We start from the raw sequence: 23321 nt of genomic DNA on the forward strand, positions 1-23321 counted from the left end.
ACAGATCTGCAAATGTGTGCATTTTAATTTTAAGATAATGTCTAACATGTTGCAGGGTCCTCCAGGGGACCAGTCCCAACAGAGGGAAAAGAGACAGGGCCTGTCCCACCTCCAGTGCCAGATGTCAGTGGATGCTGAGGCCCTGATGGGTGAGCATCTTCTGGAGGCAGCAGAGGCCGTCCTGGAAGGGATCCAGGCAGCCAAAGGCAAGCATTGGGAGGGCTCAAATTCTGCCCTGGATGCTGGGAAACTGGAGATTGGCACCTGCCCCCAGGGCTTGGCCTTTGTTCCTTGTACCCCAGCATGCCTGCCCAAGTCCACTACACTCGAACTCAGGATCCTTTCCCTGTGAGCCAAGACATGTCGCCAGTCCTGCAGGAATGAGGAGAGATAGGATAAGGGAAGAAGAAGGCAGGTTCCCTGCTCTGGGCACCGTGAGCAGCTGACTCTTGAGAATAGAGAGTGGTCTGCTCTGTCCTTGGTGCCCAGCAGGGAAATGTACTTAGGCAGAGAGGGGTAGATCATTGAGTAGAGGCTCTGGGGCTGAAGTGGGAAAGGTTCAGAATGATTAATAATAAGGACAGAGGACACACATACTTGCTGTGCAGCATGAACAGCCTTTGTGAAGCCAAGAGGGAAAAACAGAAGGCCAGGGAGAGTATGTCATTCGTCATGTCTATTTCCAGACTAAGGCCTAGCATGACCCATAACCTCCAGCCCCCTAGTGGCCTGCAGGCTTTCCCCAGTCCCTAGGAGCTCTCTGTACACAGAGGACTCTCACTGGAACCATACTGGAATGAGGTTAATGGCTGGCGTCCAGTGCCTCCCAGGCCCCACATAACCACCCCACATCTCTATACAGGGTGTACCCAAGGGCATCACTAGCTGTGTTTCTACTAGGGTAAGAAAAACCACATTCAGTGAGGGATACCAGGGCTGGAGAGGTACTTGGATGCAAGCAGTGGACCTTCACTCTCCCTGCAGCAGTGGTGATGCCCTGGGACACACACCCCTTTCCCATCTCTCCCCTCTGAGTACACCAGCTTTCTCTCAAAGTATAATCTCTGCCCTCTTAGCCCTGGAAACCTCAGACAAATGGGGAGCAAGAGTGAGGGTCCTGGATAACTTAGGAGACATTGGCTGCCATGACAGCTTAAGCCAATCCTTCAGGGCTTTCCTTCCTTCACCCCAAGACCTCCCAAGCCCACACTCACTCCACCTCCCGCTTCCGGATGGCACGACCAGAGCCCAGCACCTCAGCCACCTTGGATACGATGGGATCATAGTTCATGCTGGCCACAGCGATCACCTCATCACCTCTGCAGAGAGAGGGTGGCTAAGCCTAAGTGCTGCTTGGCAAAAGCCTTCCTTCTTGAAGACACACTCCTCATCACTGGGACCCAGGGAGGGATCTTTCCTGGGGTCACAGGAATTTCCTGAGCACCTATCCCTCCCTATTTGTCCCAGCACAGGCATCAGATTTCTCTAGGGAAGCTCTAATCCTCAGCAGGGCTCAGGACTAGGGTCCTGTTCTGACACCACCATTGTCATGTGGCTTTTCTTGTTGTAAGTGGGCTGTCAACACCCACCTCAAAGAGCTGTTTTGAAGATAACTCATCTGGCCCAATGCACAACAAAGTCAGTTATTACTGATCTCTTCCTCACCTTTCCTCTGCAGTGCCTCCTGCCCAGCTGTCTGCCTCCCTTTGCCACTTGTTCCACCTTTTTAGCTAAGCCCCCTCCTCAGGAGCACTTTTCTGGGATGACTCTCCATTCCCAAACGAGCAGCTCTGTACCCCCATTGCACCCAGTTGTTCTCACTTGGTATAAAAAGCCACAAACTTCAGCTCCTCTAGATCCCCTTGGATGATGACGTCGTCAAAGCCTTCTCCGTAGCCTGTAGGGCCGAACAGGTAGGTGATGCCACATAAGCCAGGGAAGGAGATGGACTTCACAAATTCCCTACCCTGTGCCTTCTTAACTCCTCTCAGGACATCCTCCCCGATTGTTTACTTCTTTTAGGTAGTCCCTAGGCCTTCCCCCAGAGAGTTCCTAATTGCTTCTTCCCAGAGCCATCATGGTCCCACCCCTAAAACAGTTCAGTCCCCACCCCATCCGAGGATCTTGTTACCCGCATAACGCAGACTCTTGCCGAACATGGCAGTCCACAGGTAGGGCACCGTGCTGATCTCCGCCTCCTGAGCCAGCATGTTCTGGGCTGCCACCCGCCCTGCAGAACCCATGGCCACGTGAACCCTGACCCTTGCCCTCACCATCCTGACATCGCCTGCCCCAGCACTCTAGGGACCCCTATCAGGAATAGCTGCTATTCCTGGATCCCCTAGAGATCAAGAAATACATTGTTACACAGGCGGTGGCCCTCCTGAGGTACCAAGGAGACACCTGGCTCCAAGCTAGTTACTAGGTTGCTTCTCTGGAAAACTTGAATGACAGACATGCCCTGCCTCTCTGGAAGGTCTGCTCATGGGGTTGTGGGCTGCTTCACCATTTCACTTATGCACATAGACAACTTAATCAGACACATTAGGACCGAAGAGGGAGGAGAAGGGAGCACAAGAGCCAGGGAAGCAAAAATGACAGTCACATGCAGGACCCCAAGAGAATAGCAGGGGTGACTTTCCAGTTTCTATATGCCCCCATTGGACCCAAAGCTGGATATATATCAGAATACTCTGGACCCTCCCAATTAAATTCTGAATTCTAATTATATTTGGCTGTTTCCTTACAACATAGCAGCCACTTTAGACCTTGAAAACTTGAATAGAAATCAGTTCTAGGAGTGGGGTTTCAGACCTTCAGATAATGGCAAACGCAGAGGAAAGGGAAGTTGGGTGCAGGAGCTAGTACCCATCATAGGCTGGGAGTCTGGAGTTCCTCTCTGAGGCACTGAGTTGGTTAATTTACTGGCCCCTCTAGCTTTGGGGCCCAGACCAGGTGTGTGCAGTGGGTGAGGTTTGGGGAATTAATGGTTAGTGGTGTGAAGAAGGGAAAGCTATTCCACAGAAACAGTGTGCCCACTGAGCCTGGACTAGATGGGGCCTGCAGAAGACAACTGAGTTTATAGAGATCGTTGATTAGTCCAAGGGAGATAGAAGCACTGACTGGAAAGCTGGCCTACTAAATCCTTCTCTCCCTCAGAGGAGAGACCTGACTGTACAGGTAAGTCAGAAATTCTGTGGGATGTATCCTTGAAGACAAAAGGAAAGGAGACTAGTGGAAGGAAAACTAGGATGGGAGGTTGACCCTGGCTAAATGGTACATCCAGATGGTTCTGAAAGAGAGTCTCTGGAGATGAGCCACAGAGCTTGCTGTGTAAACTGGTTTGATCACCTGGATGAGGCCAGCTGTGAGGCCACTAGAGAGCCTTGAATGCATAACATAGGATCCAGGAAAGCAGACCAACTGAAGCATGATCCTGGGGGAGGCTGAAACCCTAGGATAGCCCCCCAACTTGCCTCAGGGCTGGCCATACCCTGGGCATGAGCCATTTGCCAGTGTGGGATGTTCACTTTCCGATTGTTCCTCCAGGCAAGAGGAAAGGTGACAGCATCACCAGCTGCAAACACACCTGGGACATTGGTCTGCATCATCTGTGAAGAGAGAGCCAGAGCTTCATGGATAGGACAGGGGACTGACCTATACCTCTGGCCACCCCCAGCCCAGCACCCTTCCCACCCCACCCAGCCCCACCTTGTTGACAGGGATGAAGCCTCGGGAATCCAGACCAATGCCACTTTGCCTCAGGAAACCCGTGGCAGGCACCGCACCTAGCAGGACAGAGGCTGCCATGTCCACACTCTGGTTCCACCCTTCTTTGGCCTCACTGCTCTCTGTGTTCCACACCCTTCACCTGCTGTATTTACCCCAGATATCACATCCACAGGCTTCCCACCATGGGGCTTCATGCATACTGTCCCCTTTGCCTGCACTCCACAGACACCTGTGCCTCCCATCAGGCCTCAAATATTGCCTTCTACAAGAAGCACTCCTTGAAGCCCCCTGGAGGGGTCAGGAGGCCATGCTTCTCCAACCCCTGTGCTGCTACTTCCCAGCTTTGCACTTCTCCAAATTGCCACTTCTGGTGGAGTAGGAACAGTAAGAAGTTTGTGTTCTTCATCCAACATAGAGCAGGGCATGGAGTTGATTATTAGTCTGCAGCAGTCATTGAGCACATGCTCCATGCAGGGCCTGGGCTAAGCCAGGTATGTGTGTTTTTCAATGGCCCTAGAAAGTGGGTACTGTTGGGGTCACCATTTTAAAGATGTGGAAACTAAGGCTCAGGGAGGAGAAGGGGCTAACTCAAGGTCATTTGTGAACTTGTGCAGGTGGCTTTGATCATTCATGCCCACCTGCCCATCCACTCACCAATGCCCACCACGCAGACATCAGCCCGAATGACCTTGCTGCTCTTCAGTACAACCTCCTTCAGCTGTAGGGAGTGGGTGGGTGCGTGAGCAGATAGGACCAGCTACTGGGCTCAGGGAGAGAAGACAGAAAGCAGCAAAGAGAGGAGAAAGGCCCACCTTTCCCTCCTGGGCCCGCAGCTCCAACACCTCTGTCTGCATATAGAACTTCACCCCATTGTTCTCAAACATCTGTCAGGGCAGGTGGGCAATGGATGAGAGCCTGGTCAGGGGCTAGACTAGACACTCAGGATATCAAGGGACAAGGGATTGAGGTAGGTTTACCTTCATGAGTGCACGGCCAACGCGCTCCCCCAGGAACCTCCTGAAGGGTGTTTCCTCAAGCTCCACCACAGATACAGAATGGGCCTTCTCAGTTAAATAGGCAGCCACCTCCATACCTGAGATGATGGGCAGGGGCTGGCAGATCTTGTACCCTGCACCTCCTAGATCCAGCATGCCCAGGGACTGGCTATGAAAGCCTGCCCACCACCCTGCCACCCCCAGCTTCTCACCCAAAAAACCAGCTCCTACGACAATTGCGTTGCGGCCCCGGGCCAGCCTCACCACACGATTGGCATCCTCAGGCGTCCGGATAGTGAACACGTTCTCTACCTCTTTGCCTTTGCAGCTCAGGGTCTTAGGGCTGAGATATGGCAGCCTCAGTGAGACCCTCCCATTGTGGCTGGTGCCCCACCCAGTGTAGAAGGAGGGCAATAAAGACACCCTCCCACCTGCTCCCTGGCGCCAACAACAGCTTGCTATACTCCAGCTTGAAGCCGTCCTTGAACACGACCTTCTTGTTTCTCACATCCACTGTGACCACCTGCAACCCCCGACAGGTAAAGTGCTGACCTGGATATGGACCTGTGTCTTGTCATCCACTTTTGAGTCCTGCAACATGCCCAGATCCCAGCCAGATCTGAGCATGTCCCGTGAGGTCTGTTCCCACACTGCCTAGGATTCAGTTTTCAAGCTTAAAACATCACCTTCTTCTCAAAGCCCTCTACATATTCCCAAGTCCTACCAGACTTTCCCATCCCTGATGGAATGAGATCTTCTCTCTCCCTAGGCCCTGTGTGTGCTCATGATCCTGCTAATAAGATGGTCCGGTGCTGCTCCCCAGGCCTGGGCAGTGAAACTGGAAGGGTAGAACACTCCCAGGGGTCCATATGGCCCAATGCTCTTCACGGTTCCCACTAACCCATTCTCTGGCCAGTTTACCATCCTCAATCTCGTACCTGAGCCTCAGTGAGCACCTCGATGCCATAGGCACGGAAGAACTCCTTGGGTCTCAGGGCCAGCTGTTCAGGTTGTGCATCCAGGGACTGCAGGATACAGCCAATATGAGACAGCGTCAAGCTACCATTGTTCCATTTTATACCAAAGGACATGGACCCCAGGAAGGGTGAGGCCAGCCCTGAGTTACATGTGGGCTGTGGGATAAAACTCAACAAACTGAGATCTTTTGGGGGCACCACAGGTAAGCCAGATTTGAGTGTAGCTGGCAGCTGGCCAGACTCTGAAGAGGTGACAAGCAAGGCTCCAAGTGGGCTGGACCAGGGACCCAGAGGGTTAAGGATTCAGGCCTTGTGTTGTGCTGACTGTCCTGTGCCTGGTTACTGTTTGCCCTAAAGCCACACCTTGCTGAGTTTTGGCCGGTCATAAGGGAGATGCCGGTCCAGCGTGCACAGGACGATCCGGTCCGAGAAGCCCTCCTGCCGCAGTGTCTCTGCACACACCAGGCCAGCAGCACCTGAAGGGAGGAGGCCATAACCAACAGACAACTTACCTCCTACCATCCACCTCCACCCTCCTTATCATGACCTCAATACTAACCTGCACCCACAATGAGCACATTGGTGCTGCCACTGTGCCCAGCACTTGGAGAGATACACTTGGCCATCACCTTGGTCCTTCGCTGCAGCTGCAGGGCCTGGGGGTGGGGTGCATTTGGGGTTATCTCAGCAGATCAGGTTCTGCTACTCTAGCCCAGCCACTCCCCATCATGCAGCCCTTCACTCTGCTCGTAGTCACACATGCCAGGCTTTCTCCCACTGCAGGGCCTTTGAACAAGCTATTCTCTGAGTCAAGATGCCCTCCCCACCTCTGAGCCATGAGCCACTCCTCACCTGCTTGCTGGCCCGGACATACACCTTCTCCTTCTCAATCTTCACCTGCAAGGGCAGTACTGCTCAGGATCAGACTTTGGAGTGCTTCAAGCCCCCAACTCTGTGCTCCCAGGCTCCCACTATACCACACTCCCAGCCCCACCTGGAACTTGTGCAGACTGTCCAGGCCTGGGAAGTCCTCTAGGTCCCCAGTACTGATGTTGAAGCAGGCACCATGCCAGGGGCAGCGCACCCGGCCACGGGATAACACTCCTGGAACAGTGTGGTACTAGGTTGGAGCTACTATCGGGGGCTCTTCTCCAAGGATCCTTGCACCTTCTGGTCCACTTCATAGCCCAGGAGACCTCACTATTAGATGAGGACCCAGGGCCTAGGGAAGAGTCAAATTGACCCCGGGGGCTGGTAGGACAGGGGCATGGATGGTGCAGTAGCCAAGCCCCCTATAGGAAGGTCCTACCCCCGCCTCCCATACGCACCCCTGGACTTCTCACCTTTCACCAGGGGTGCTCCGTAGTGTGGGCACTTGTGGCCCAAGGCATGGAATTCTCCGTTGTCTTTCACCAGCAACACCTTCCCCCAGCCCAGCTCCACTTCCCGCATCCTGGGGAAAGGCTGCACTCAGAGGTCAGGACAGACAACAGGCACCTCCTCCTGGGGGCACTTCTTCTTAGTGTCCAGCCTCATGGGTAGCAGGCCCAGAACATCAGAAGCCCAAGGACCATGACTAGGGCAGAAGCAGGTCATAGGCCCTTCCAAATCCCCTCACCTTAGTTCTCCTCATCTATGGCCTCTCCCTTGCCCTCCCACTTTGGACCTTCTGATCCCTCCTCCCAGGCCCAGCACCCACTGGCCATTCTCCAGGTCCTTGACATGGCAGACGGCAGCCTCCACGCAGTCCTGAGGGCCAGGGTAGGGGTGGGGGGCTGGCAGGCGCTCCTCAGTGTGGAAGTGACGGGCTGTGCCATTGCCCTGGTAGGCCCGGGGGCTGCCCTTTCCGCTAGCCGACAGTTCCTCCTTGCTCCGCTCCTTCTCAGGCAGCACCACCTCAATCTTGAGTTCCACTGTGGGCAGGGCCATATCATGAGCCCCTCAGCCCACCCCATCTTCTTGCCCACCCCATCTTCTTGCCCACCCCAAAATCTGGGGGCAGAGGCCAGGCCCTCTGAGTTTCAGGAGGCTCAGCCCTTCCCCTCAATTTCTCCAGAAAGCCTTGTGTACCCCAGCAAAGAGACAGAGGAGGAAGGGCATAAGAAGGGGATTTCTTGGTCAGCCTGAATTCATTTCTGCAGTTTTTCTTTTCTTTCTTTATTTTTTATTCTTTTTATCCAGTGCTGGTGATCAAACCCAGGAACTTGTGCATCTACATAAATGCTGTATCACTGAGCAGTTCTGCACATTTTCTTTTTCGATGTCAAAATTAATGAGAGGGTCACAGAACAGAGTTTCTTCCAACCCTAAACCTCCCCTCCAGGATCTCTGGAGGAAATAACCTTGATGTCTTGTGTCATACGTGTTCAGATGGACAACAATGTCCCTAGCAGCTCAGGGACACATTTAGGGGATGATTCATGTACATACAAATATGAGGTCCCAAACTGGGTGCAGCTCAGTTCACAGTGAATCTGGATGATTAGAAATTAAGGATTCATTGTATTATTCTTGTAAATTTACCATAGATTTAAATGGTTTTTTCAAAATTAAAAAAATATGGACAGAGCTGGGGATTTAGCTCAGTGACAGAATGCTTGCTTAGAGTGTGGAAAGCTCTAGGTTTAATTCCTAGTATCACCACCAACACACACACACACACACACACACACACACAAATTCCAACATTTTCTTTTTGTATTGGGGATTAAAGCAGGGCACTTTACCACTAAGCTATATCACTCAATCCTTTTTTAAATTTTTTAAAATTTTGAGACAGAATCTCACCAAGTTGCTTAGAGCCTCACTTAGTTGCTGGGGCTGGCCTTGAACTTGCAATCCTCCTGCCTCAGTCCCCCAAACTGTTGGGATTACAAGTGTGTGCCACTGTGCCTGGCTTCAACTTCTTAAAATAATTATTCTCAGCAGTTTGAGATTCATTCATCATTTCCCAAGTCCTGGGTTTCGGTGTCTTTACGTACGGGTCTGGGGCCCTGGGAGTGAATGAATTCCATGAGGTAAAGGTACATGTAGACAGGTCTGAACAGCGCAGAAGGCACAGAGGGCCCCCTTCCATGGCCTCCACACAGAAGACATTTTCTCAGTATACCCACGTGGCTTACTTTAGGAAGTAGCCAAAGACTGTCACTTTCTTCTTTATACTTTCCCACATTTTCCAAATTCCCTATGACATGCCTGGGGTATTTTTCTAATTAGAAGGGAACAATAAACAGAATTTTTAGCAGTGATAATCCGGCTTCCTGGGCTGCTGCAGCAGGGAGGAAACTAAGCCTCTGGCACAGCATGAGCAGGAGGTGCCTCTCTCAAGGAACCAGAGCCTCCAGACCTCTGCTCCCTTCTACTTCAGACCTGACACTCCTAAAAACAAAAAAGACCCAAGAACCCCGGGTGGATGCTGAGTCACATACCCTGGCCTTTGCCTGCACCATTTGCTTGGCCTGGGCTGCCATTCTTCTAGGCCTTGGCTAACTCCTACCCCCATACCCAGACACAGCTCTGGTGCTGCCTCCCATGGCAACCCAGCTCCTGCAAGGCCCTCCTTTCATTCTGAGCTAATTCCCCACTCTGTCTAGACCTCCTGCCCTTCATCTGTATGTCCCATCCCCCAGCTCAGCCCAGGCGAGGCAGGGGATAGTGGCAAGGGTCAGTTCATGACTGGGACTGGTAGGAAGAGTGTATGAGCACATAGCCACACAAGGTCGTCCTGTCCAGTGGGGAGTTTCCTCCCATTTTCCACACTTTATGTAATGGTGTTAGAATGTTTTTGGAAGAATTAAAAAGAAAAATACTTCAGACTCAGCTGACATCAGCTATGACAGCTGTGGGAGTCCACAGGAACAGCCTGGCAGGAGTGCCAGATAACAGCCAAGCCAGTCAGTTTTCATCCTCCACCTCCTGCCAGAAGGCTCCAAGGCACACTCACTGAAGCAAGTCTAACGGGAAGACATTAAGTCAGGAGCAGCAATAGAAGGGTAGGTGGGGGGATCTGCTCACGCACAGAACCAGGGTCTTTCTATTGTCCCTGCTCACCCCAGCTGAACTCTCATTCCTACACCCTGAAATTCCCTAGGCCTCACACCTGACCTGTCTAGCTTAAGCACCTGGGGACTGTGCCTCCACAGGGGAATCCTGGCAGCAGGAAATCCAGCTCAGAGAAAAAGGGCCGATACTATTTTAAAAGTGCTTCCTGAGTGCAAGGTCCTGTGCTAAGCACAACCTCACTTTACACATGAGAAAAAAGTAGATCAGAGAGGTATGATCACCTGCCCAAAGCCACACAGCCTGGAAGCCGTACGGCTGAGTTGAGGCTCAAGAGCCCAAGTTCTGGGGCTGGGGATGTGGCTCAAGCGGTAGCCCGCTCGTCTGGCATGCGTGTGGCCCGGGTTCGATCCTCAGCACCACATACAAACAAAGATGTTGTGTCCACCGAAAACTAAAAAATAAATATTAAAAAAAAAATTCTCCCTCTCTCCCCCACACCTCTCTCTCTCTCAAAAAAAAAAAAAATCTTAAAAAAAAAAGAGCCCAAGTTCTTATATCTAGACCCCATATTGGAAATACTAGGGTGAGGGGACCCAGGCAGGCCAGCCCTTTGGGGGTCCTTTGAAAGAACTTATAGGTGACATCTTTTGCCCAGGACCTCCTGCCAGCCCAGCAGTCCCACAGGTGCCCAGTTTGGGGCCAGCTAGCATCCCTCTGTCTGTTTCTATTGGGAGAAGGCTGAGGTAAAGACAGTGGACGTCATTTTCCTAAGCTATATTTCCAAACAAGAAGGTGGTGGGACCTGGCCCAGATCTGGCTGTTCACAGCACAGCAGCGCAAAGGGGGAGTGTGGTTTTTGGGACAGGTGCAGGTGGGTCCCCCTGACTGGTAGGGCATAAACATCTCTCCTCCCTACCTCAACTTCTCCCTTGAACCCAGGAAAAGAAGAAAAGGCTCACAAGTTCCAAGGTAATGGAGCTGATGGGTATCAGGTAAAGGGAGCTGGGGTGAGCTGGCAGGGGCAAGTTGCCCAGGATAGGGTGGCTTGCATAAATGTGGGTGGAGCATTGTCTGAGTTCTAGAGGACTCTTGAGGCCTCAATTTCTTTATTTGTGACATATCTGCATGCCCTACCTCCTGAGATGTTATGAGGAAGGAAGAGGAAATTGGGGGCCTGAAGGAGAGCCCCACAGACAGGGTCTCCAGTGGAAAGTAGATGTGGATTCCCCTAGCACCCTGGGTAGAGCCAGCTGATTTAGACATGGCAAAAATTTCTTGTATAAATGGGAAAGCATGTCCAGATGACAGCCTAAGTTTCAGAAGGGTTGAGAAGAGGTAGGGACATTCTTTGGTAGGAACCTGCCCACTGTACCGTCTCAGCAACTTCAAGAGGTCAGGGAGGGTAGAATCATTTTAAAGAGAGGGAAACTGAGGCTCAGAGAGGTCACACAGTAGCCAAAGGCATTCCTAGAGCCCCCCTTTCCTAACTCAGCCATGGGAGAAATCCTTTCCTCCCCTTCCAAAGATCCAGCTGCTATTCCACCACGAGCACTCAAAGCCCCCAAAGATCCAGCTGCTTTTCCCACCACCAGCACTCAAAGCCCCCTCCAAAAAGAGGGCCTATCACTGGAGGGGGCACTTGGAAAACCTCTCCAGATCCCCTACCCACCTCCTATCTCAACACATTAACATTCTGGGGCTCCTGCCTAGCCTGACCTACTTTGGAGGCAGGCAGAGTGCAGAAGGGAGGGGGAGGAAGGTAATGGAGAGAGAGAGAGGCAGGAGGGAGGGAGGAGGCAGTAAGAGAGGAGGAGGTACCTGGCTTGGGCTTGGAGAAGCAGCCACCCATGGTGAGTGACCTGAGGACCAGCAGGCAGGCAGGGCCACAGATGGTTGGTCTGTCGGAGGTCTAGGGCGCCCCCCATGGGGCTGGGTCTCCTGCTGCTCTTAGCGATGCTGGAGTTGCCATGCCAGCTGGAACTGCCTCTAGGACCTGCAGGGGAGACTGGCCATATTAGGACGGAGCTTTCATGGGGAGGGAGGACAGAGACACAGAGACACAGACTGTGGGGGTTTCTGGGAGAGTCCTACATTTGAGCTAAGTCTTGCATATAGGGGATCCTGAAGGGCTTCTCCCCTTTGAGGCCTGTTGAGGCTCAGCACCCCACATCCCCCATCTCACCTGTACATGGCTTATGCCCACTGTCAGGAGACCCCTTCTGTTCCAATGTTGGCCACTCTCTGTCCAGTCCCGTGGCTGCCTTGTCCAAAAATTATCCCCGGTTTCTGCTGACTCCTCAGGCCCCTAGCCCTCTACTTCCCTTTTCCAAATCCTACAGTCTTGGAGGAAGCTCTGAGACCATCTATTTGCCCAGGAGGCCACCATTCTTGAGTCAAACCTTGGGTTACCTTGAGCAATTAGAGCCTTCCTGGTCCTTGGATTTCTTCTTCCTCAAATGGGAGTGACACAGGGTTCCCTCTGGCCTCAACCTCCACCCTGGCTGGCAGTCTCAGGAGAGCTACCTCCTCCAAAAACAAACACAATTCCTTCCTCTCAGCCCAGCAGTGGACGGAGGCTGCTAGGCCCTGAAAGGCAGGGCAGGGTCCAGGAGGTGGCTCAGTCTCTACCCCTCCTCCCAGTGTGAGCTGTGGCCAGGAGGGGCTGTGGCGGGAGTGTGGGGCTAGGCCAGTCCACTGGTCCCCAGGGAAACCCAGCTCTGTGGTGAACAAGAGCCGGCGGCCAGCCCGGGACTAATAGGGTTGGGGGAGAAAGAAGCCAGGCACACAGCCCTGCCACAGCCCGTGCCTAGCAGCCATAAAGGTTCCCCCACCCCCACCCCTGGCCCAGTGGCACTGAGGTCATGCCCAACAGAAGTCTGAGAAACTGAGGAGCCAAGGTCTCATCAAGGTCAAGCAGAAGGTAGGGGAATTTGTGTGGCCTCCCACCCCCTTCCCGGACTTAGTTCTAAGAAGAGCATGGCCTCAGGAGATCCCCCATTACTCTAAGGCCCTGTAAGGCACTGGGCTGGGGGGATGGGGCACCTAGTCAATAGATCAGTGCAGCAAAGGTGTCCTCAAGGCATAAGGTGGGTCTTCTGGAAGATGCAGCTTATGGATGGACTTTGGAAGGCCCAGGACAAAGTGTAACTGTCTTGTTTACAAATGACCTTTCCTCAGTCCATCCCACTGCCATTCCCCTCTGTTTCCCCCCTGGAAGTTCTTCCTGAAGTCTAATTTGAGGTGGGGCTAAGGTACCCTTGATCTAGTCCAGATTCCATGAAGGGCCTTGGGTGGGTGCCTGAGAGCAAGGAGAGCAGGAAGAAAGAAGGACAAAGTTGGGGAAGGCCCATCCACTGCCTGGCCCGATCTTACCTGCCCTTGAAACATCCATTTCAGGTGAGGAGGCACCCAAAGTCACTAGGTTACCTTTGCTCTTTCCCCCACTTGTCACCAAGGCATGTCCATAAAACTCAGCTGCCACCTGCCCCACCTGCCCCCTCCCTGAGCACCAGGGAACCCTTCCCCTGCTTCTGGGTTCACCTGTGCCTCAGCCCTGCCCACTTCTTCCTGCTTGGTCTCAGGACTCACTTGCTGGACCATAAATCCCAGAAATGGTCAGACCTGGTCTTGCTACTATGGGCTTGGTCAGGCTGTTCCCCACCTTTCCAGGAGTTGAGGCTCTCAGGTAGGCTTTCCACCTACAGGGTGCTAGCCAGCTTGGATCAGTCACCCCCACTCAAAAGCAAAGGTCCTTGCTATGATCATGGCAGAAGGCACCCCCAAGTTTTGAAGACCGCTGTCTCTTGTCTACAAGTTGCCCACAGCTGTGAAGTTCCAAGAGTGCCCAAAGCTAACTACCCACCAGGACTTTGTGTCTTGTCTCAGGGACTCCCATTAACCCCTGAGGGAGGTACTGAATTATCCCTACCTCACAAAGGTGCTCCTATTTGCCCCCCAGGGATCCAGAGTCCCAGAGGGTGTAAGGCTGGGTAGGAGCCTCTTTGGACCTTTGGCAGAGTCAGTCCCCACTCCTCTGCTGTCTCCCCTTCCTGGTCCCACTTTTCCCGGGTGTGGGCAGGCTGCCCAGCTTGGGCCTTCAGGGCTTTCAGGCACACTGGGGATGGCATCTGAGCTCCTCACCCCTACATTCAAGTTAAGCGGGGCTCAGCTCTGGCCCCTTCCCCATGGAGCCCTGGTGCCAACCTGTCCACTCTCCCTGCTTTTGCACGTGCAGTTCTCTCGTTCTGGAAATCCGTTTCCATCAGCCTTGCCGGCTGTGTCCCAGTACCGGCACCAGACCCTGCAGCCCAGGAAGGGGGGTACTGGCACACTGCAAGATTCTGCTGGAAGCCGGGAGGGAGTGCCAGCACAGGAGGGCATAAGGAAGAGGGGCGCTCCAGTCCACCACCTCTTGGGTCGAAGCTTCAGACACCCCGCCCCCAACGCAGGGGCCCTAGGTCCGGGACCCACGAGCGCACGCGTGGGGACGGCGAGACCCGGACACTGGGTGGAGCCGCGGGGGTTCCGGGGTCTAGGGTCCCAGAGGTGGGCACTCACCTGGACTCTGCGCTGGCCTGGGCTCTGGAACCGATGGGGCCGCGGCCGCCGGGCGGTGGGGGGGGGGGGAGGAGCGGGCGGGGGCGGGGCCGGCGCTGCGGCGGCACTGCGGCCGGGGAGCCCGCGGCGCCCAGCACCGCCCAAGCGGGCGGTGCAGGTGGGGAACCGCCAGGGGTCAAGGGTTAGGCTAGGGGCCTTGGAGTCGCGATGGAAGTCTCCGGGCGTGGAGAAGCTCATGGGACTCATAAGTCCTGCACGTGGACTACCCTGGCCGCGGCTGGATCCCGGGTGATCCTTGGGACCTCCGAGTGACGCCAAACTGGGCCGCGCGCTGGCACTGGGTCTCCGAACCATCCGTGGGCTCCCTAAGCTGATCCTCTAGGTGACACCTCCCCAAGAAAGAAAACCCAATTCATGCTTTCAGCCGCTCGCTCGGAGACCTTTACCTGCTTGAGGAGTTTAGTCTCAGTTCCCTTCACTCCCTCCAACCCCGTCACCACACATCACATACCAGGTCTTTTTTTTTTTTTTAATATTTATGTTGTTTTTTTTTTTTTTAGTTGTATTTGGACACAATATCTTTATTTCACTTATTTATTTTTATGTGGTGCTGAGTGAGGATCGAACCCAGAGTCTCACACGTGTGAGGCGTGCGCTCTACCGCTGAGCCACAACCCCAACCTCACAGTCTGTCTTAAATGCTATTTTATTACATTGTCTTTTTCCACCTGTCATTATTTCAGAACTTCCTGGTTCTCCATAAATCATGGTGCACCTTGTGCTCCCTCCTCCAGGAAGTGCTCCCTGACCAGCTTCTTTAGACCTGATCAGACCACCTTGTTCTGGCTCCTAGCACCTGGGTGCTAGGATTGTTCTGATTATGTCCATCTCTTCTAATCCATCCCTGTAAAGTGGTCAGGTAAAACTTGTCCCCTCAGCACACTGGAACCATAGCTACTTTTTTTTTTTTTTTAAAGTAATAGGGATTGAACTCAGGGACACTCAACCACTGAGCCACATCCCCAGCACTATTTTGTATGTCATGTAGAGACAGGGTCTCACTGAGTTGCTTAGTGCCTCCCCATTGCTGAGGCTGGCTTTGAACTCTCAGGAATCTTGTGACCACCCTGCTCAGCCATAGTTACCATTGGAATGCATTAATGTATAACTTACATTCCAAGGAAGTGAGGTCACATCCATCACTGAACACATCAGGATCCACCAATTCTGTTGTGAGGCAAGCATGGCCCTCCAGTTCCTCCCAACCCATTTTACAGATGGGAAGGTGGCTGCAGGGGAGGGTTGCTGAATCTTGCCTGGTGGCAGAACCAGGGCCTACATGGGTCACATTCAGGGCAGGTGATGTGGGGCCCATGTAACTAGGCTCAGGCCAATCTTTTGTGGCTGTGTGTTTTCCATGGTGTGATTTTCAGTGCCATAGGAGGGGTCCTATTACTGGGCTGCTTGGGCCTGGTGCCCTTGGCCTTCAACTAGCCAATCTTGTTGCCCTACCCCCACACCACCCTAACCCTAGCCAGAAAGACAGCGTACCACATAAATAACCATGGCTATGACTTCACATGCATTTATTCTTTTTTAAAAAAATATTTATTTATATTTTATTTTTTATTTTTTTAGAGAGAAGAGAATTTTTTTTAATATTTATTTTTTTAGTTTTCGGTGGATACAACATCTTTATTTTATTTTTATGTGATGCTGAGGATCAAACCCAGCGCTCTGCGCATGCCAGGCAAGCGCGCTACCACTTGAACTACATCCCCAGCCCCTTTAAATTTTTTTAAGATAGATTTTTTAAAATATTTTTACTTTTTTAGTTTTCCGTGGACACAACATCTTTATTTATTTTTATGTGGTGCTGAGTATCGAACCCAGGGTCTCGCATGTGCAAGACAAGCGCTCTACCTCTGCGCCACAGCCACAGCCCACACATGCATTTATTCTTTTAACCTTCACAATAACCCAAGAGGAAGGCTCTCTTTGTATCATCTCCATTTTATAGATGGGGAAACTAAGGTTCCTTTTTGTTGTTGTTGTTATTGTTGTTTTGGCAATGCTGGGGATTGAACTTAGGTTCTTATACATGCTAAGCAAGTGCTCTACTACTGAGCCACATCCCAGCCCTAAAACTTGGGGACTCCCCAAGGCCACAAAGCTGGAACATGGCAGAGCCAAGACTTGAACCCTGTCAGGCTTGTTCTGCTGTGCTGGACTAAAATGTGGAGGTGTGGGAGTAGTAGGGTAGAGGCCTGCCAAGGCTGCATGGTCTCCAGTGCAGAATTCAGGTTCCTCTCTGTGATACTGGCAGTCAGTGAACCCCTCTGCCCCAGCTTCCCTAGGACACATGGTATAATTGTAGTGTCCTCCCTCTGGGACTGCTGTCAGGACATCCTCACAGGTGCAGAGCCAAGCAGGGAACATAAGGGGGTACTCAGGAAGTGGGGTGCAGGCTGCTGAGTTTGGGGTGCCAGTGATTAAACTGTGGGGCCAAGACAGTGGGGGCCTGAGGAGGCTGATAACCTCAAGAGACATTCTGACATGGTACAAGTACAGTCCCTGATATAGGGCAATTTTATCATGACACTCTTGGCCCTGGGGTCTGGGCTCAAGGTTCTTGCTGTCCCAAAGGGCAGAAGATGCAAGATCTTCATAGAACAAAAGCAGTCTAGGAAAAGTGCCTCATAAAGGGTCCTCCAGTTTGGGGTTGGTGCATGTGGACTAGAGAGCCCAGGAGGACCCAGGAAGGCTCTAAGCCTTGGGCAGCCTGTTGTCCTGATCTTGCCCCAAGATTCATTTTAGAAAGGCAACAGCATTCTAGCAGCCTTTACAGTACCAAATGTGGTGAGGTGACCTGGGGTAGTTGAGAGACTCCAGATCCAGCAGACACCCCCAAAATAGGGTGGGGGTTGAGATTGGAGAAGCAGTAACAGGAATCAGCATATAGTTTGGGAAAGATGAATCCCTAGGCACCTCCAGTCCTGGAGCACCCCACCATGCAGCAAGCTTGTCCTGGACTTCTTTACCTTTACTCCCTTCTGTCAGTTTCCCGTTCCCTACTTCTATCACCCTAGGGTTTCCAAGAAGAGGTATGCAGGTCCTTTTTTAATTTTTATTTCATTTTTGTGGTACTGAGGACCAAATTAATGGGAATTTATCCTTAGAACTTTTTTGAGACAGTGTCTTGCTAAGTTTTGAGGGTCTCACTAAGCTGCTAAGACTGGCCTTGAACTTGCCATCCTCCTGCCTCAGCCTTTACAGTTTCTGGGATTACAGGCATTCTCCATCCCATAGGGCTTTTGTGGCTGTGTGTTTTCCATGGTGTGATTTTCAGTGCTGGCTGAAGGTCCTTTTTTAGCTAAGAAAATAAGGAACTTCAATAGCTAATGTTGGGGTTGACACTATTGCCCCCTGGAGGCCAGTCTGATGTCTACAAGGTCCCTCGCTGAACTTTGTTCTGGTGGGAAACAAGATTCTGGCCTTTTTCCTAAAGGCTGAGGTGGATTTCCTGTTGGGGAGACATCATTTTAAATAACTAATCCCAGTAAACATTGAGAGGCTGGTACAGCATGACCATCATCTGATCTATGTTGAATGATGTCCCCAGCAGCATGGTTATTTTTTCATCGGAAGTGTAGATTGGAAGATTCCCTAGGTTGGGGAGACTGGACAAAGCCTCATCTCCCACCCCAATCCTTGACTCCTTGCCTCATCCTGGCAATTGCAGCCCAGCCTCTTCCCAGCCCAGGTCTACATAGATCTGACCACTGTATCCCTAGCACTCACCAGATTATCTGGAGCTTTCCAACTAGGTGTTCCAGGCCAGTTTCAGTTCCGCCAGCCTCTTCAGGCCAGCTTTAATCCTCCTTGAGTTGCTGAATTTGTTGCCTATTTTGTTCTTTTTCCAAGCTCTGGGATAGTCAGTCCTACTTTCCAATCCTCATGGAGGGAGGCGGCAGGAACTGAGGACAGACAGGCCTGTAGGAGTTCATCAGAGGAGAGGAGAAGGCAATTTTGGAGAGGGAACAGTGTGGGCAGTCAAGGAGGAAGGAAGGCAAATTCTGGGGAACTCAGAATGTGCCAGTCCAGTCCAGTTTGTGCTTTAGGTTCTGGGTAGGGGCCTGAGATGAAGGAGAATTGGGATGGAGGGGTCAAGCAGGAGCAATGTAGCAGGGTAAGGTATTTTGTTCTTGTTTTGTTTAACCATGCATCTGTTATTTGCTTATTAATTTCTTAATCTATTTATTATTTTTTGCAGTGTTAGGGATTAAAACCAGGGTCTTGCACATTCCAGGCAAGTGCTCTACTACCCAGCAGCAGCCTCAATCTTTTTTTTTTTTAATTTGAGACAGGATCTTGCTGAGTTGTTCAGGTTGGCCTTGAACCTGTTCTCTTCCTGCCTAAGCCTCCTGAGTAGCTGGGATTACAGGAGTGTGCCACCATGCCCAACTACATGTCTTTTTTTTTTTTTTTTTCTCCAGTTTACAGTGGACACAACGTCTTTATTTTTATGTGGTGCTGAGGATCGAACCCAGCGCCCCGCGCATACTAGGCGAGAGCATTACGGCTTGAGCCACATTCCCAGCCCCAGCTACATATCTTTAATTTCAAAAATTCTTTGTGTGTGTGTGTATGTGTGTGTGCATGCACACACACATGCACACATGCATGCTGGGGATTGAATCCCAGGTCTTCTGCATGCTAAGCACACACTCTACCACTGAACTATACCCCAACCCCACATGTGTGTATGTCTTTAGGAAAGAAACATTATCAACAACTATGGCTGCTGTTGGACTAGAATCAGTCAGGGCAAGGGCTGGGCCAGAGCCAGCCCATACTGCTGGAGTGTAGGCTCTGTCCCTCTGGCCTTTATTACATTTTCTGAGGATTATCCATATATAAAAGTTTGGCATGTCTCTATATCCTCAGTGGCAGATGGGCTAGTATAAACTGCTTCTGCTGAATAGTAGAATATTGTTCAGCCATAAAAGAGGATTTGGAATAGCATATTTTCTTATATATTGCTGGTGAAAGTAGACATTGAGGTCATATCTACGGAGGGCAATTTGACCAAACAGCTCTCAAAATTGCAAATGTCCAGCACCTTTGACTCAGCACTTTCACTCAGGGAAACTCATTTTAATGCACGTTATCACCTATGATTGGAAAGAACCTATCCATAGGAGATGATTAGATGAGTGACTGTACATCCATCTCATGAGATACTACACACCAATTTAAAGGAACAGATACTTAGTATGTTGATCCATAACAACCCGTAAAATAGATTGGGGGAGCTACTTAGGAGGCCGAGACAGGATTGCAAGTAAGTTTGAGGCCATCCCAGGCAACTTAGTGAGACCCTTTCTTTTTATATTTTAGTTGTAGTTGGATACAATATCTTTTTTTAAAAGGGGGGGGGAGGAGAGAGAGAGAGAGTTTTTTTAATGTTTATTTTTTAGTTTTTCGGTGGATACAACATCTTTGTATGTGGTGCTGAGGATCGAACCCGGGCCGCACGCATGCCAGGCGAGCGCGCTACCACTTGAGCCACATCCCCAGCCCCATGGATACAATATCTTTAATTAATTTTATTTATTTTTATGTGGTGCTGAGGATCAAATCCAGGTCCTCACCGTGCTAGGTAATACTCTACCGCTGAGCCACAACCCCAGCCCTAGTGAGACCCTTTCTCAAAAACTAAATGGGCTAGGGATGTAACTTAGTGGTAGAGAGCCCCTAGGTTCAGTTGCCAGTACTGAGGGTAGGGGTCAGAAAGATGGGGGGAGGGATAAAGGAAAGTGCAGAAGAGCAAGTAATCTTTGTTGTCTGTGTGAAAGAAAAAATTGGAGTTAGGCATGATGGCACATACCTGTAATCCCAGTCACTTGGGAAGGAGTCAGCTGAGAAGGAAGATCATACATTTGAAGCCAGCCTCAGCAATTTAGTGAGAAATAAATAATAAAGATTGAAATGTAGCTCAGTGGTAAAGTGTGGCTGGGTTCAATCATGTGTGAGGCACCGAGTTTGATCCTCAGTACCACATAAAAATAAATGAATAAAAGTATTGTGTCCATCTACAACTAAAAATTTTTTTAAAAGAATATACAGATGTATCTACTTATATATTACAGAATGACTCTAGAAAGATTAAGGGGAAACAGAGCAAGTCTGGGGCCAGTTATACATATTCATCTTTTGCATGCTGTTTTTCTTCCAGTCGTAATGCCTAAGAACTCCTCAAATTCCTTTGAGCTATCCTTGAGCTCAGATGAGCTGAAACTCACCATTCCTAAAAGGCTCACACAGGAACCTGGCTGGGTCCCACTGCTTGAAGCCCTGTCCCTTGCTCCTCTTGGTACCTGCCTTAGAGGCAGTTTCTGGGCAGAATATCCACTCTGTTTCCTGGACTTTGCAGCTACACAGCTTCCCCCTAGCTGACTGGGGACTGCCCTCTTTGGATCTCTGTCCTAGCCAAACCCACTTCCCAGCCCTCCGATGCCTACGCCCATTTTAATGTCCATCCCCCCGCTTTTCTTTTCTTTTTTTTTTTTGTACCAGGGATTAAACCCAAGGATGTTTAACCAGAGTCACATCCCCAGCTGTCACAAGCCACCCATAGGCTGTGTGTATGAACTATGCATATTGGAGCTATAAGGGAACAGGTCTGGCATTGCACGCTGATTGGTCTGTGTGATATAAGTGTGCCTCTCCCCTCACTCTGTGATCCCACATAGTACCTGAAATGGGTGTGACTTGCCAAGATGTCAATCAATCTGCTGACATCACAAAGCAAGACTCCACCTTTGAAATCTTATCCCCTGCCTTATTTGGTGAAGAACATTCCATTGAATCTCTTTTATGGGTGCCCCCCCATAAAAATAAAGAGATTCAGGGTGCATGCTCTTTCCAATGCCTTTCAGCATAGAAGTTGACCCTTAAGGTTGCAGAGCCATCTTATCCTCAACATGAAAAGTACTTCTGTATTGTGTGATTTCTCAACATTTTCTTAGCTTAATGTTGCAGCCAGCTCTTTTGAACCCAGCTCATCTTGTCAGTGCGGGCAGCTGGCGAGACCCAGTCCTTTTAATATTTTTGAGAAAGGGTGTCACCAGGTTGCTTACAGCCTTGCTGAATTCCTGAGGCTTTGAACCTGCGATCCTTCTGCCTCAGCCTCCAGAGATGCTGGTGTGCCACCATGCCCGTTTGTAGAGCCTGGCACTCCTATGCCTCTCTTCGGGTTACAAGGACACAGGTTACTTAGGGCTGAAAGTCTAAGACCTGAAATGGCAAATGCAATGGTCCCAGGAACTGCGCGGGAGAAGGGTAACTCTGTTGCTGGGCCTCACCTCAATCTCCATCACTTCCTACTCTCCACCCCACCCCACCCACCCAGCAGCCACTACTGGGACCCTCAACCAGGAGAGAGGCAGATGTGCCAGTTCTGCCAGGTTCCAGAGGCAGCCGAACCCTGCAAAACCCCATCTCTGAGGTCCTTCAGTTCTGTGGACGCCAGGAGTCAAGCGCATTGGAGTACACAAGACCAGTCAAATCCATTCTGGAGTCTGAGGCAGACCCAGAAAGAACTGGGCCTCCAGAGCTTGATTGCTCTCCATCCTACGTAGGGTTGCCCTTTCCCCACCCCAGTCCAGGCCAGGGTACTTCTGTTTCACCCCATCCAAATGCAATGTCAGCCTTCCTGGTACCAAGTTCTTGAGGTCCCCACATCTTGACTACCACCAGCAGGGACAGACAAGTCAATCTGGGGCCAAGGGGCTGAGTTTAAGAGGTCTGGAGGACAAGGAGCCCGGCACAAGAACCAACCAGTGAGTTCGGGGGTCCAAGTCCAGGTGATGCAGCAGTGCCAAGATAGGTGTATCAGTGGAGGTACTGAGCACGCCTTCAAGGACCCTGCATGTGGCAGCCCACATTCAGCACAGTCCTCCTCATACCATCCCAGTTTAGCTGGCACACTGCACTGCAGATGGATGGTGCTCAGGTCCATGCGGACCTTGGGGTCTCCTCCTCTCGCTCCCAATAAAGGCAAGTGGGAATAAGGAGAATTGCCTGGACAAAGTACCTTGACCCCGCACAGGGCCAGGATCCAGCAACAGTGGCCGCACTCCCAGTTCTCTGGTTGGGCTAGTTCAGAGACCTGCAGATCTCAGCGGTGCCCTAAAACATCATCTGGCAGAATATGACTACAGCCCCTTGGAGATAGTTTCCAGGAGCCTGAAGCAGCATAGAATGAAGCGATTCACTGGCACAGTTGTTCTCAAACCTCACTGCCATTTTTAAAAACCTCCAGTGCCCAGATTCATGAAATCAACACAGTGCTTGCTGGAGGGCCAGTGGTGTTAAAGGCAGAGGGGTGAGGTCCTGACAATCTGGATCAAAAAAAGAGAAAGGCACATTAAGACAGCAAGGCAGTTCCTGGCCTGGATTCCCTGTACTTATGTGCAAGCAAGAATTTCTCTGGAACTGGACTGGGCTTACTGCAAACAGTGTGCATGTGTGCAGGCACAATAGTAGGGATTGAGCCCAAAGGTGCTTCATCACTGAGCTACATCCCCAGCCCTTTTTCTTTTTGACAAGGTGCTGCTGGATCTCAAGAGCACAACAGAGCTTAAGGTAGTGCAGCTCTTGTGAACCTCCACTGATACACCTGCCCTCAAGGGAGAACCAGTTTGTATGGTTTTTGTGAGAGAAGCCTAGAGGTGTCAAGGTTTCTAACTCTGGTCACTGGCCTCTGAAGTTAATGCTACCTCGCAGCAGGGAGACAGGTGGAGGGAAAGCCATACATTAGATCCACTTCCAGGGATTGGCATACAGGAAACCCAAAATTGTTGGCCAAGACATACCTCTCCAAACAAACTTCTTCATAGGTGTCTCTGGAGTATTATTTCTTCCAGAAAAACTTCACAGTTTTGATTTTTAGTCATGATTTGCTGGTTGGAGTGGCACACACCTGTAATCCCAGCAACTGGGAGGCTGAGGCAGGAGGCTCACAAATTCCAGGTCAACCTCAGCAACTAAGCCA

At 51.1% G+C, this 23321-nt stretch overlaps 2 protein-coding genes across 10 annotated transcripts in view; both read right to left on the reverse strand.

Annotated features, from left to right (window-relative positions):
* Positions 1-5: 5 nt before the first annotated feature.
* On the reverse strand, positions 6-14321 carry Aifm3 (apoptosis inducing factor mitochondria associated 3). Of its 7 annotated transcripts, none has more exons than XM_058571758.1 (21): positions 12116-14257; positions 11525-11699; positions 7404-7617; positions 7048-7157; positions 6699-6808; positions 6557-6601; positions 6264-6360; positions 6068-6180; positions 5666-5752; positions 5159-5250; positions 4940-5070; positions 4710-4825; positions 4545-4616; positions 4387-4450; positions 3712-3788; positions 3494-3611; positions 2132-2230; positions 1822-1897; positions 1215-1319; positions 598-618; positions 6-372 (listed from the first exon to the last, which is right to left on the reverse strand). In XM_058571758.1, exons 2-21 carry the CDS (start codon positions 11553-11555, stop codon positions 333-335), a joined length of 1818 nt encoding a protein of 605 aa, XP_058427741.1. In that variant the 5' UTR covers positions 11556-11699; positions 12116-14257; the 3' UTR covers positions 6-332. The 7 variants fall into 7 exon arrangements, with proteins under 7 accessions (XP_058427741.1, XP_046277174.1, XP_046277178.1 ...); XM_058571756.1 differs by lacking the exon at positions 6-372 and adding an exon at positions 14264-14301 and having other exon boundaries at positions 379-618; positions 12116-12232; XM_058571755.1 differs by lacking the exon at positions 6-372 and having other exon boundaries at positions 379-618; positions 12116-12232; positions 13910-14257.
* Positions 14322-14410: 89 nt separating this feature from the next.
* Positions 14411-23321, reverse strand: part of Crkl (CRK like proto-oncogene, adaptor protein) — a 42403-nt gene continuing 33492 nt past the window's right edge. Inside the window, exons 3-4 of one of the 3 annotated variants that reach the window (XR_006846506.2) lie at positions 18065-18256; positions 14411-14652 (exon numbers count right to left, since the gene is read on the reverse strand). Coding sequence is in view for 2 of the 3 variants with exons in the window: in XM_058571760.1 (XP_058427743.1) it covers positions 18167-18256 (90 nt within the window). In the remaining variant the exon portion in view is untranslated. Of the gene's footprint in view, positions 14653-15933; positions 18257-23321 lie in introns of those variants that run through there. The other 2 variants (XM_058571761.1, XM_058571760.1) reach the window with 2 other exon arrangements.

Source organism: Marmota monax, unplaced genomic scaffold, assembly GCF_021218885.2.
Source record: "Marmota monax isolate L192 unplaced genomic scaffold, Marmota_monax_Labrador192_F-V1.1 WCK01_AAM20220418_F8-fsc00157, whole genome shotgun sequence".
In the NCBI taxonomy this organism is placed as follows: domain Eukaryota; kingdom Metazoa; phylum Chordata; class Mammalia; order Rodentia; family Sciuridae; genus Marmota; species Marmota monax.

Bases quoted from the DNA above. Each gene is read 5' to 3' on its own strand.
- Aifm3 (XM_058571757.1), bottom strand. From the start codon at position 11,555: ATGGGTGGCTGCTTCTCCAAGCCCAAGCCAG. The intron at 6,809-7,047 runs GTGAGAAGTCCA...ACACTGTTCCAG, and splicing joins CGGAGCACCCCTGGTGAAAG to GAGTGTTATCCCGTGGCCGG. The intron at 3,789-4,386 runs GTGAGTGGATGG...CTGTCCTGCTAG, and splicing joins TGTCTGCGTGGTGGGCATTG to GTGCGGTGCCTGCCACGGGT.